Here is a 14,718-nt window from a genome sequence, read left to right as displayed (position 1 = left end):
GGGCTTAGGGGGTTTGTGGGGGGCACATATACCTATCTCCAGGCTGTAGGGGTACCGGGGGGGGTGGGGGCTTTGGCAGCCGTGGCGGGCACAGATACCTACGTTGAGGGTGTAAATGTCCCGGGAGGGCTTTGGGGGTTCATGGGGGGCACAGATACATATCTCTAGGCTGTAGGGGTCCCTGGGGAGCTTAGGGGGTTCGTGGGAGGCACAGATACATAACTCTAGGCTGTAGAGGTCCCTGGGTAGCTTAGGGGGTTGTGAGGGGCCAAGATACCTACATCCAGGCTGTAGGGGTCCTGGGGGAGCTTAGGGGGTTCCTGGGTGGCACAGATAGGATGTCCAGGCTGGAGGGGTCCCAGGGGGGCTAAGGGTGTTCTGGGGGGCACAGATACCTAAGTCCCAGATGGAGAAGCCCTGGGGGGGGCTTAGCAGGTTCGTGGGAGGCACAGATATGTACGTTCAGGCTTTATGGGTCCCTGAGGGGCATGAGGGCCTACGTCCAGGTTGGGGTCCTGTGGGGCTTAGGGGGGTTGTGGGGGCACAGATACCTACGTCCAGGCTGCAGGGGTTCCTGGGGAGCTTGGGAGTGTTGTGGGGGCACAGATACCTATCTCTAGGCTGTAGGGGTCCCTGGGAGGCTTAGGGGGTTTGTGGGGGGCCCAGATACGGACGTCCAGGCTGAAGGGGTCCCTGGGGGGCTTTGGCAGTTTCTGGAGAACAGAGATATCTACGTCCAGGCTGGAGGGGTCCCTCGGAGGCTTAGAGGATTTATGGGGGACACAGATACCTAGGTCCAGGCTATAGGGTTTGTGGGGGGCTTATATACCTGCATCCAGGTTGTAGGGGTCCAGGGGGTCTTAGGGGGTTTGTGGGGGGCAGATATCTACCTCCAGGCTGTAGGGATCCCAGGAAGGCTTAGGGGTTTTTTGGGGGCCCAGATACCTATGTCCATGCTGTAGGGGTCCAGGGGGGTTGTGGGGGGCACAGATACCTATGTCCAGGTCAGAGGGGTCCCTGGAGGGATTAGGGAGCTTCTGGGGGGTAGAGATACCTATATCCAGGCTGTAGGGGCTCCCTGAGGGGCTTAGGGGAGGGCATAAATACCTATCTTCAGACTGTAGGACTTCCGGGAGGGGTTTAGGGGGTTGTGGGGGGCACAGATACCTAAGTCCCAGCTGTATGGGTCCTGGGGGGGCTTAGGGCATCATGGGGGGCACAGATACTTTCATCCAAGCTGGAGGTGTCCTGGGGGGGCTTAGGGGGTTGTGGGGGCACAGATACCGATGTCCAGCCTGTAGAGGTCCCTGGGGGACTTAGGTGGTTGTGGGAGGAACAGCTACCTATGTCCCGCCTGGAGGGGTCCCAGGGCGGCTTAGGGGATTTGTGGGGGGCACAGATACCTATGTCCAGGCTGTACGGGTTGGGTCTAGGGGGTTAGTGGGTGGGGGTGAGGGGTTGGAGTAGGGGGTACCACATAGCTATCCCTGAGCTATTTGTAAATATTACAAATTATTTATTTGTAATAAAAATATAAAGTGAGCACTGTACACTTTGTATTCTGTGTGGTAACTGAAATCAATATATTTGAAAATGTAGAAAACATTCAAGAATATTTGAAGACTAGAGTAGTCTAGGGGGGAGGGATAGCTCAGTGGTTTGAGCATTGGCCTGCTAAACCCAGGGTTGTGAGCTCCATCCTTGAGGGAGCCACTTAGGGAGCTGGGGCAAAAATCAATACTTGGTTCTGCTAGTGAAGGCAAGGGGCTGAACTCAATGACCTTTGAAGGTCCCTTCCAGTTCTAGGAGATGGGTATATCTCCAATTATTAGAATACCATTTATTTACAGTGCGACTAATTGCACAATTAATCATGATTAATTTTTTTTATTTGCTTAACAGCCCTTTATTTTCAAAAGTTCTAGCATCATCATAATGGAAAACTAAACAAAACAAACTCAACCTCTCCATCTCCAAACAATTTCATCGCAGGAGGAAAAATTCTAGAAGAGACTTTCCCAACAGTTGGAAACTGGGATTTCAACTCCCAGTGATCATGCTGTTTGACATCCATTCAAATTCCCCTTGCAAGTCTGTGACAGTCATCTCAGTTTTGAAAATACTGTTTTATGACCCAAGAAAATAAAATGTGATTCCCAAGCAGAGGGCTGAGAACAATGAATCATAAGACATAATGACAGGTGGAGGTGTAGAAAGTAGAGAAGATAAATTATCTTGGCTACCATATATGGGGTATTTTTTAATTGAAAAAATACTTGTGTTTTTATATTAGGATAGCTAATTGAAGCTAGCTAACTCCATGGAAAATCCTAGTGGAGTCAAGGCCCACATCGGCCTCCATGTATCTAGTTGAGGTCACTCCTGGTTCCCCCACCTGGGACTGAGGGACATTCCAGTTGGGGGGAGATACACTTCCATGGCACAGGACAAAGGAATTGCTGAAAAAGATGATGGGATTCACCCCAGGGGAGGGTGAGCTACAAAAGGGAAAAGCAGATGACTCAGCTGGGGGAACTGAAAGACCATGGGGACACAATGCTTCCTTTAAGCTCAGTGTGGGAATTAGCAAAAAGAAAACAAAATCATTCCTCAGCTCTAGACAAGGTTTTTATGGCGTTTCTCTCTCTTGCAGCTTCTCCGATGATAAATAAAGGCTGAGCTTTGATAGAATTTCCCACACTTAGGCGCATTCATAGGATTTCTCAGCTGTGTGGATCTTCTGATGCCTAATAAGATGTGAGTGCTGAAGGAAGGTTTTCCTGCACTCACAGCATTTATATGGTTTGTCTCCAGTGTGGATCATCTGATGGCTAGTAAGGGCTGAACTCTGAGGGAAGGTTTTCCCACACTCTCTGCAGTCATAGGGCCTTTCCCCTGTATGGATCCTCTGATGCTTAATAAGGGTTGAGCGCTCAGCGAAAGTTTTCCCACACTCACAGCATGCATAGGGCCTTTCCCCTGTGTGGATCCTCTGATGCTTAATAAGGGATGAGCGCTCAGTGAAAGTTTTCCGACACTCACAGCATTCATAGGGTTTCTCCCCTGTGTGGATCCTCTGATGGTTAATGAGGACTGAGCTCCAAGCAAAAGTTTTTCCACACTCACAGCATTCATAGGGTTTCTCCCCTGTATGGATCCTCTGATGGTTAATTAAGGCTGAACTCCGAGTGAAGGTTTTCCCGCACTCACAGCATTCATAGGGTTTCTCCCCTGTGTGGATCCTTTGATGGTTAGCAAGGGTTGATCTCTGAGAGAAGGTTTTCCCACACTCCCAGCATTCATAGGGTTTCTCCCCTGTGTGGATTCGCTGATGGTCAATGAGGCTTGAGCGCTCAGAGAAGGTTTTCCCACACTCACAGCATTCATAGGGTTGCTCACCTGTGTGTATCCTCTGATGTCTGATAAGGTCAAAGTGCCGAAGGAAGGTTTTCCCGCACTCACAACATTTGTATGGTTTGTCCCCGGTGTGGATCCTCTGATGGCTAATAAGGGCTGAGCTCTGAGGGAAGGTTTTCCCGCACTCGCAGCATTCATAGGGTTTCTCCCCTTTATGGATTCTCTCATGTTTAACAAGATGCGAGCGCCTACTGAACTTTTTTCCACACTCAACACGTGCGTTATTTCTCTCTCCCATGGGGATTCTCTGCTGCGCCGTGGTTTCCTTGTGGCCTTTGTGAGTTCCCTGATCATTAACAGATCTACCAACTTTCTGCATTGGCTGGTTTCCCTGCTGCTTCTCTGGCCTGTGCAGACTCTCACAGGCTTTTCCCTGCTCACAAGTCCTGAACACACTCCCTTTGAATCTTTGCAATAAAGACCCTTGTGGCTCCACTTCATCGTCTTCCTGCTGAGGATTCTGCTCCATGATCTGTCTCACCATCCCATCACCTGCTAGGACAGAGAAAGAAAAATCTCAGAAACAGGAATGGAAAAGACCAAAAGAACAGCTGAAAATGGAAAAAATTAGGGATTGAATTTCACCAAACTCTTTCTTAAAGGGGAGACAGGAAGGAAACAATTCTACACCCAGTTCCTATCCAAACTCTCTAGGAGAAGGAAGTTTGGGAAAGGAGCTACCATCAGGAGTTAGTCAGGATGGGTAGGAAGCAGTCAGTAACATCTGCCCTGAGGGAACAGTCGTGAACACAGAGAGCTCACAAGGTCTTTGTTGGGAATTCCAGCTATTTTCTTCAGGCATTGAGTTGGTTTAATGATCACACATCTATATAGCTGCCTATCAGGAGCTTTCTTTCCCCTGTGTCCTGGAAATCTGTGGAAAACAAGTGAGATCAGGTGAATTTGTGGGATTTTGTCACACACAAACAGTTCTGTTATTTTAACCCCAGCCCATTTTAAAACAGCATAATCCTAGGGTCAGGTCCCCAGGGGTCCAAAGGTTCAGGGCTCTTTTCTTATGAGGTATTTAACTGTGCCCACGTCTACTAGGAACATACACAGCCAGACACTCATGATCCAAAGGGCTCTTAAAACCAAGAGCAGGTAACTTCATGTCACAGAAAAGGAAGACTCCAGCCAGAGGGGAAGTCCCCCTAGTACTGTTTCATACTGACAGAGAGAGGGCCACAGTCACTGCAGGAGACAGAAAGGCCTGTGACCTGACAACTGAGTGGGGACACTCAGAGAGGTGAGGAAGGGCACAGAGAGGCAGCTAGCCCTGCCAATCACTATGATCCCCCACACTCCTTCCTCTAAGAACACAACATAAGAACATAAGAACGGTCGTACTGGGTCAGACCAAAGGTCCATCTAGCCCAGTATCTGTGTACCGACAGTGACCAATGCCAGGTGTCCCAGAGGGAGTTAAGCTAACAGGCAATGATCAAGTGATCTCTCTCCTGCCATCCATCTCCATCCTCTGATTAACAGAGGCTAGGGACACCCTTCCTTACCCATTCTGGCTAACAGCCATTTATGGACTTAGCCACCATGAATTTATCCAGTTCCCTTTTAAACACTGTTATAGTCCCAGCCTTCACAACCTCCTCAGGTAAGGAGTTCCACAAGTTGACTGTGCGCTGTGTGAAGAACTTCCTTTTATTTGTTTTAAATCTGCTACCTGTTAATTTCATTTGGTGACCCCTAGTTCTTGTATTATGGGAACAAGTAAATAACTTTTCCTTATCCACTTTCTCCACATCACTCATGATTTTATATACCTCTATCATAACCCCCCTTAGTCTCCTCTCTTCCAAGCTGAAGAGTCCTAGCCTCTTTAATCTTTCCTCATATGGGACCCTCTCCAAACCCCTAATCATTTTAGTTGCCCTTTCTGAACCTTTTCTAGTGCCAGTACATCTTTTTTGAGCTGAGGAGACCACATCTGTACACAGTATTCGAGATGTGGGCGTACCATGGATTTATATAAGGGGAATAATATGTTCTCAGTCTTATTCTCTATCCCCTTTTTAATGATTCCTAACGTTCTGTTCGCTTTTTTGACCACCTCTGCACACTGCGTGGACATCTTCAGAGAACTATCCACGACGACGCCAAGATCTTTTTCCTGACTCGTTGTAGCTAAATTAGCTCCCATCTAACTGCTCTCACCCTTCCACACCTCCAGGGAACCAAGGAAAAATCCCTCCTTGGGTTCTCTCCTCTCCTCCCATGGCCCACACCCTTCCTTCCTACCAGTTCTCACAAATTCTGTTTCCCAACCCTCATCTCATTATCTCAGTTGTTCCTTAGTCCTCATTCCCAAGAGCTCCTGCCAGAAATGTGTCCCTTTGCTCCCTCCCATTGCTAGCACCCTTATTTCCTGGAGCACTCTCTACCCAGCACCCATGATACCTTTACTCTAACCAGCACCAACCCTTCCAGGTCCTCGGTTTCCATTGCTTCCAGCCCTCCATAACATCCTAACTCTCTACAGCAGCTGTTCCATGACATCCCCACCCCTTACCACTGCCCCCAGTCCTCCCAGCTCGTAGGAGGTCTTTGCTCAAACATTCCTCTGCCTGCTCTCTAACACTCTCCCTCCCACTGGCCAGAACCTCCCCATTCATAACATTTACTATTCCTATCACCGTAGCACCCTGTAACACTATTCATGGACTAGGATCCCATTCTGCTGGACATTCTACAAACAAAAACTGGTCTCTGCACTAAAGATCTGACAACCTACAAATAAGAGAAGAGAAAGATGGATACAGACAGACACGGGTGTGATACACAGTTTCCTGTTATATCCTGGACCATCCTTATTGAATTAAGTCAACTCTTACTGAATTAAGTTCTCAGTATCCTTGGATTTCATTTATTAAAAATATGAGTGTGTATGTATTACCAAGGGATGGTCTTTAACGTCTCCAGGGAGGAGACCCAGCTAACATAAACCTTAAGAAGTCTTATGAGCTTCAAAAGACTCTTTGAAACAACGTGCTAAACAAAGGTAAATGGGATTACTAGGAAATACTTGAGAAGTTGCCTTCCCTTTCTCCCACCTCCACCCAAAACCTATGGCAGCTGCACTCTGAGAAGAAATCACTGGCTGCCGATCACCTGTTACATGAACACAAGTTCTATTCCTGGGGTAATTCTGCACCAAAAATTAAAATTTCTGCCCATATTTTAAAATTCTGTAAAATTCTACATATTTTATTTGTCAAAATAATACAATATAATCATGCCATTTTAAATTATTTTGGTACTTTATTTCAAAATACCTGTCAGCAAGTATGTCTGTAACAATACAGACTAAAATAAGATTCAGGAAATGTTTTTTGACAAATAGATTACTTACAAGGAATATTAATACAGAACTCTGAGTAAGAATTCATGTAAACTACAATACAAAAATGTATTTCATGCATTCCACAGAAGCAGTGCAAAAGCTTGGGGGAGGGGGAGTCAGCGGTAATGGAGATGAGGAAGTGGTGTGGTAGGGCAAGTATGGAACAGGCTATTGGGCTGGGGGGGAGGGGTGAGAGGGACTGTTAGGGAGCATCCCCCATGCGAAGCCTGGCTGACCCCTAGTCTCTCTTGGTCAGACACAGCGGCACACGTGCCCATGTGTCCTGATCCCTTCTCCACACTGTTCCCAGGTGGCCCCGCACCTCCCACTCAGCAACCCCCTCACGCAGGTGTCTCTGCCCTCCTCCCCATCTCCCCATGTGGCCATGAACCCCCCACTCCCTTTCAGCCCTTACCAGTCTGTCCCCTTACTAGCTCTTGAACCCCAGTCTGAGATTCCCCAGCAGCCCCATGTGCCCCACGCTGTCCATTCCCCCCCTGGCCCCATTCTGTGCCTCCTGACGTGGCTCCATGGATACGGCACGGTGAGCACCCTCGCCTCTCGTTCTCCCTATCTGCTGCTGGAGCCGCTTGTGCCCAAGAGCAACTGCTCTCTGAACTGGCACCACAGCAGCCCCTGGTGCAGAGGCCCAAGCTGGATAAAAGGGTGACTTACAGATGGGCAGGCATGCTTGTTCTGAGCTAACAACCACACAGAAAACTCCTGGTGGAGTCTGAAGGTCTGTTGACCTGCCTGAGCCCTTGCTGGGATTGAGGTGAGCTCAGGTAAGCTTATTAGCATGCGTATAGATTCTTTTATTTTTTTTTAATGTTCTTTCTGTAATGCTTTTACCTTGAGAATCATTGTTTGCTGGGAAAGGGCAGTCTGGCAACTTAACTGGGGTATCTGAAGAAGTGCGTATTCACCCACGAAAGCTCATGCTCCAAAATGTCTGTTAGTCTATAAGGTGCCACAGGATTCTTTGCTGCTTTTACAGATCCAGACTAACACGGCTACCCCTCTGATACTTAACTGGGGTAGTTATGCTGTTCATAGCCTCTGAGGAAGGAAGGCAAAGCAGGTCTGTGTTGGGGAATTCACAGGGTAGGCAGGGAGCTGTGCAGCCAGAAGATACCTCAGTCAGGAGAGAGATGTAGGTTTCTACCCAAGAGAGGTGACATCTAGGCAGCCTGAGAGTGGGTGCCCTTGCTGGACCACAGAGGGGAATACAGGTGCAATGGCCAGGAACAGTGACGGGGGAGCATAAGAAAACAATAAGACATTTGTCACTCTTATAGACAGTGGTCTCAGCACACAACCCACCTAATCACTGTCACATGTTTGAAAGCTTCATGGAACTGGGGAGCTGGATGGAGGGATGGGAAGGGGGCTAACCAAGTAGGTCTCGGGATGTTTATGGGGAGCAAGGAGTAGCATCGGAGAAAGCATTGAACAATACAAAGGAAGGCCTACAAGGAAACTCAAGGAGTTATCAAGTCCAGCCCTCTGTGCTATGATGGAATCAAGCCAGCCTAGACCATACCTCACTGGTGTTTGTCCAACCTGTTTTTTTAAAACGTCCAATGATGCGGAATCCACAACATCCCTTGGAAACCTATTCCAGGGCATAACTATCCTTACAGTTAGAAAGTTTTTCCTAATAGCTAACAAACTGCAAAGTAAGCTCATTAAGGACCTGGCGGAAGATATCTCTGAGTCATTAGTGATAATTTTTGAAGATGTCTTAAAATCAGCAGGGCCTGATGAAAGACATCCAAGAAACTCAGTCATTAGGAAAAGGTAGGTGTTAGTAATGGGAGATTCGATCATTAGAAACATAGATAGCTGGGTTTGTGATGACCGGGAGAACCGTATGGTGACTTGCTTGCCTGGTGCGAAGGCTGCAGATCTCTCGAGGCATCTAGACAGACTTATGTGTAGTGCTGGTGAGGAGCCGGTGGTCGTGGTACATGTAGGTACCAATGACATAGGGAAGGGTAGGAGAGACATCATGGAGGCCAAATTTAGGCTGCTAGGAAAGAGAGTGAAATCCAGGACCTCTATGGTGGCATTCTCAAAAATGCTCCCAGTTCCATGCACAGGGCCAGGTAGGCAGCCAGAGCTTCAGAGTCTCAATGCGTGGATGAGATGATGGTGTATAGAGGAGGGGTTTAGATTCATTAGAAACTAGGGAAACTTTTGGGATGAGGGAGCCTACACAGAAAGGATGGGCTCCACCTAAACCAAAGTGGATCCAGACTGATGGCACTTAACACTAAAAACTACTCTGCAACCTTTTTAAACTAAGAGATGGGGGAAAGCCCATTATTGCAGAGGAGCATGTGGATCAGACAGAGACTTCTCTTAGAGAAGAATCTCTTGACAGAAATTCTCTAGGTTTTAGTCAGGAGGAGAGGATGGGAGAGGATAAAGCATGAAAAACATTCACATAAAAAAGAATCTGACATCAGAAAAGGGCAGACAAATAAACAGTGACTAGTTTGTAGCCCAGTGGGCCAGCTTACCTGTATTATATTCATTGCTTTATCATCCTGCTTTATTATATTCAGTAGTAATGCAAGGAACCTACAGACTTTTATGCTGTAAGATCTGGCTTTAGTAAATAGTGTGAGGCTTGAGGCCTATAATGTTTGGTATAGATAAACTTAAGTAACTCATAAGTTATAGAGAACTGAAAGTAGCATGCAAGGGGGGAGGGGGGCATTTTGTCCAGAATACTGACATCAGCCACCCACAGAACACAGGTGACCCCAACACAAAACACAGCTGACACCAGCATCCGGAAAGTTCCGGACAGGACCTCCGACCGCAAAGCTTCCAGGACAGCAAACTGACGTGTATGTTAATAGGGTAACATCATACATAAACTATAGAAAACGGACACCTTAAGGGGAGGAAATACAAATAAGGACCTCTATTGAATACGGCAGCATCAGCGTAACCTACTATAAAAGTAACATCCCAGGGGCAGCGGATAGGTTGGAAAGATGTAGACCTTGGGAGGGGCCAAAATGATGGCCACCGGGGAAGATGAGGATGATGACAGTGATGAGAAAGATAATGATTAAGTATGAAAGATAAGGGTGTACGTATGGACGTCAAAATGTACTCTGTATTATCTCTATCTGCTTTGTTAAGTTTAAGTGTGTGTATAATCTTTGCTAAATTATTAATAAATCATATATTTATATATATAGAAAGAGTTCCTCTACTATGAGTGTTGCACCTGTGCACATCGGAGATCCCAAATTATATGATAATTTTACAATAATCTTACCGGGCCTGATCTTGGGACAAGAACCTGTTAATCCTCAGGTTACAATTCTATTTACCCAACATTGGGTCAGGCTACAAGTTTTTAAAGTGCTTGTACACAAATGCTAGAAGTCTAAATAACAACATGGGTGAAGTAGAGTGCCTCGTGTTAAAGGAGGATACAGAAGCTCCCTGATTCATGCAAGCATTCCATTCCGGAATGCCTCATGTAAGTAAAATTTTGCGTAAGTTGGGAACGTATCTCTGACAATTATGCAAAAAAAAAAAAAAAAAAAAAAAAGTTTATGGGACATACGGAACTTTTTCTGTAAGTCTGGATTTCTGTAAGTTGGGTTTGCGTAACCTGGGGGTTGCGTAACCCTGTATTGATATAATAGGCATCACAGAAACCTGATGGAGTGAGAACAATCAATGGGACACAATCATTCCAGGGGACAAAATATATCAGAAGGCCAGAACAGGTCATGCGGGGGGCGGGAGTGGCACTATACGCGAAAGAAAATGTAGAATCAAATAAGAACATAAGAATGGCCATACTAGGTCAGACCAAAGATCCACCCAGCCCAGTATCCTGTCTACCAACAGTGGCCAATGCCCTAGAGCGAGTAAACCTAACAGGTAATGATCAAGTGGTCTCTCTCCTGCCATCCATCACCACCCTCTGATAAACAGAGGCTAAGGACACCATTCCTTACCCATCCTGGCTAACAGCCATTAATGGACTTAACCTCCATGAATTTATCCAGTTCTCCGTTATAGTCCTAGCCTTCACAACCTCCTCAGGCAAGGAGTTCCACAAGTTGACTGTGCGCTGTGTGAAGAAGAACTTCCTTTTATTTGTTTTAAACCTGCTGCCCATTAATTTCATTTGGTGGCCCCTAGTTCTTATATTATGGGAACTTCTCTTTATTCACTTTTTCCACATCACTCATGATTTTATATATCCCACCTTAGTCTCCTCTTTTCCAAGATGAAAAGTCCTAGCCTCTTTAATCTCTCCTCATATGGGACCCGTTCCAAACCTCTAATCATTTTAGTTGCCCATCTCTGAACCTTTTCTAATGCCTGTATATCTTTTTTGAGATGAGGAGACCAAATCTGTACGCAGTATTCAAGATGTAGGCGTACCATGGATGTATATAAGGGCAATAAGATATTCATCTTATTCTCTATCCCTTTTTTAATGATTCCTAACATCCTGTTTGCTTTTTTGACCACTGCTGCACACTGCATGGATCTCTTCAGAGAACTATCCACAATGACTCCAAGATCTCTTTCCTGATATGCTGTAGCTAAATTAGCCCCCATCATATTATATGTATAGTTGGGGTTATTTTATCCACACTTGCCATTTCGTTGCCAAATCACTTAGTTTTGTGAGATCTTTTGAAATTCTTCACAGTCTGCTTTGGTCTTAACTATCTTGAGCAGTTTAGTGTCATATGCAAACTTTGTCACCTCACTGTTTACCCCTTTCTCCAGATCATTTATGAATGAATTGAATAGGATTGGTCCTAGGACTGACTCAGGTAATACTAGTCACCCCTCTCCATTCTGAAAATTTACCATTTATTCCTACCCTTGGTTCCCTGTCTTTTAACCAGTTCTCAGTCCATGAAAGGATCTTCCCTCTTATCCCATGACAATTAATTTACATACGAGCCTTTGGTGAGGGACCTTGTCAAAGGATTTCTGGAAATCTAAGTTACTATATACACTAGATTCCCCTTGTCCACATGTTTGTTGACTCCTTCAAAGAACTCTAATAGTTTAGTGAGACATGATTTCCCTTTACAGAAACCCCATGTTGACCTTTGCCCAACAATTTATGTTCTTCTATCTGTCTGACAATTTTATTCTTTACTACTGTTTCAACTAATTTGCCGGTACTGATGTTAGACTTACTGGTCTGTAATTGCCAGGATCACCTCAAGAGCCCTTTTTAAATATTGGTGTTACAATAGCTATCTTCCAGTCCTTAGGTACAGAAGCTGATTTAAAGGACAGGTTACAAACCATAGTTAATAGTTCCACAATTTCACATTTGAGTTCTTTCAGACCACGTTGCCAAAGAGTACATAAAGCGAACGGGATATTTCTCAATGGTGCTGCAAGTGTTGGTGGATCACAGGCACCATTCCACTGACATCAACATGGGACGGTTGGGAAAGGTGCATCTTTAGAAACACAGTCTGTTCAGAAAGCTGCAAGCAGGGACTTTCTTTCCAGACCACCAAATAACCATTGATGATTTTGACATGTGAATTATGATCCTGGGAGACCCATGCTATCCCTTGTTCCCATGGCTCATGAAGCTGTACACTGGCAGCCTGGACAGCAGTAAGGATTGGTTCAACCAGAGCCTAAGCAAGCACAGAATGGTGGTGGACCGTGCCTTTGGACATTTAAAACGTCACTGGCAGTGTTTTACTTACTAGATCAGACCTCAAAGAAAGCAATATCCCCATTGTTTGTTATTGCTGTCTGCTCCATAACATCTGTGAAACAAAGAGAGAAAAGTTTCTGCCGGCGTGGAGGGTTGAGGCAGATCGCCTGGCAGCCAATTCTGAGCAGCCAGATACCAGGGCAATAAGAAGAGACCATTAAGGGGCTCTGTGTCTCCGAGAGGCTTTGAAAACCAGTTTTAGCAATGAGCCAGAGTAATGCAACACTTGTGTTGTTCCTTACCAAATTATTCCCTCCGTTGCATTTTCTCCCCTGAAAACTCCGATCCCAAAAACCACCATGTGTAGAATGAATAAAGAGCCTTTTTTCCCTCAATCCCTTTTGTTTTATTATGCACACAAACAGCAAAGAAAAGAAAGAATCTTTGGCAAAAGGGCTGATAATACTGTGAGACGAGAAACAAGGAAAGCTTGCTTTGCAGATGCAATGCAATAACCATCAAAGGTCTGGGAACTGGTGCCTTCCGCTCCTTGTACCCTTCCCTGGTTTTGAATGCAAAGGATACCGAACTTTCCTCCCTCACCTCATACGATGTTTGGAGGAGGAAGATTGAGAACTGGGTGATGATGGTAGACAGTTCTGTAGAGGCAGCCTAGCGTCCAGCTGCCTTCCTTGAAGCTGAACCAGAAGCCTCAACATGCCTGATTGCTCCTTCATAATCCACAGGTTCTCATCCTGCACAGCAGATTCCTGTTCACTAAATGCTTTCCTGCCCCCTTCGTCCAGGGCCAGTTTCTCAGAGAGTGAAATCCTCCATGCTCTGAGCTCTGTCTCAGCACCATCCAGTAACTCATTGAACTTCTCCTTGTGAGTATTCTTTTTCCACCTTCTAATCTGGGAAAGTCTCTGTCCTGGTGTGGACAATGTGCCAATGAACAAGGTTTCAACTGCAAAGAATGCACAGCACAAGGGAACCATTGACAGCTCATACATTGTTTCTGGTGGAAGGTTGATTATTTTTATAAAAAAAACACCCCTTAATACATTTCCCAGCAAGCCACGCTGTAATCAGAATCCCTGGCTATTGCAAGAGTTGCTTTGCTGCTCCAGCCATGGTGAGTAAGGCCATGGGGCACAGGCAACAGATCTTGTGCTGCTACTTTTGTAAAGAAATCATTGGGAGCACAGTTAGGCACTTGAGAAATGTCCTCTTTCCCCAAGAAATCTGGATGGTGCTTGAGGACAGGCACCCGTGTGAAGTTCCCCAAGTAGTTTGTTTTTAAAAAGGTGGCACCAGGCTGGGGGTTGAGAGAGAGACGCAGGAAGCCGTTGCCCTGCCACACCACATTTCTGAGTGCAGCTTTCAATACACGGGGAGCAAATTACTTGATGTACTGTTTGTGGCTCAAGGTCCTGCATTGAAAACTTCCCATGTGTCCCCTAGGTGACACTATATAATATCAATCTCCTCAGGGGAGCACAGGCAGCAAGGGGGCAGAGGCTGCAAGTGTCTGGGTACAGACCTGGTCCTTGTGCTGCAATGATTCCAGGAGAGTTAATACTGGAGTGGCGCGAGAAAGTGTCCTACCATGGCAGGACGGCCCAGAGGATTCTGGGGGCCTGGGGTCTTCAGCGACGGGGGTCCCCCACTTTGGCGATAATTCAGCAGCGGAGAGGTCCTTCCGCTCTGGGACCCGCCACCGAAGTGCCCTAGAGACCCGCAGCGGGGACCCGCCGCCGCCGAATTACCGACGAAGCGGGGCCCCCCCGCCACTGAAGTGCAGCTGGGTCTTCGGTGTTAATTCAGCGGAGGGAGGCCCCCACCGCGGGTCTTCAGGGCACTTCGGCAGCGGGTCCCGCTTTAGTGGTAATTCGGCAGCAGGGGATCCTTCTGCCTCAGAGCGGAAGGACCCCCGCCGGCAAAGACCAGGAGCAGAAACTCCAGGAGCCTGGGCCCCAAAAAAGTTTTCTGGGGCCCCTGGAGCAAGCAATGGACCCTGCTCCATGGGCCCCAAAAACTCTTGTGGGGCCCACAGCAAATTGCCCCACTTGCTCCCCACCCTCTGGGCGGCCCTGTACCGTGGTGGAAAAAATAAGGCAGCCCTTCCCAGCAATCTTCTGCAAAGGATTGCAGAGTACCTCCATGAAAGCTTCCTAGAGATCTCCATGGAGGATTCCCGGGCCATCTCTGTGCACGTGAACTGTCTTTTTTGGGGAGCACCCTCTGCCTATCTGGAGTG

General features: G+C 46.8%; 1 protein-coding gene across 21 annotated transcripts in view; it reads right to left on the bottom strand.

Moving 5' to 3' along the window:
* Positions 1-1,881: 1,881 nt before the first annotated feature.
* The window catches only part of LOC127039378 (zinc finger protein 135-like), a 49,992-nt gene continuing 37,155 nt past the window's right edge, over positions 1,882-14,718 (bottom strand). For 19 of the 21 annotated variants that reach the window (XM_050933004.1, XM_050933003.1, XM_050933012.1 and 16 more), the window contains one exon: positions 1,882-3,912. In XM_050933004.1, coding sequence (XP_050788961.1) covers positions 2,702-3,912 — 1,211 coding nt within the window. In that variant the 3' untranslated portion in view covers positions 1,882-2,701. The remainder of the gene's footprint in view (positions 3,913-14,718) is intronic. The other 2 variants (XM_050933006.1, XM_050933005.1) reach the window with 2 other exon arrangements.

This window comes from Gopherus flavomarginatus, chromosome 23 (genome assembly GCF_025201925.1).
Source record: "Gopherus flavomarginatus isolate rGopFla2 chromosome 23, rGopFla2.mat.asm, whole genome shotgun sequence".
Classification (NCBI taxonomy): Eukaryota; Metazoa; Chordata; order Testudines; family Testudinidae; genus Gopherus; species Gopherus flavomarginatus.
The sequence above is the reverse complement of the archived record's forward strand: the minus strand, read 5'-3'. Positions and strand labels throughout refer to the sequence as shown.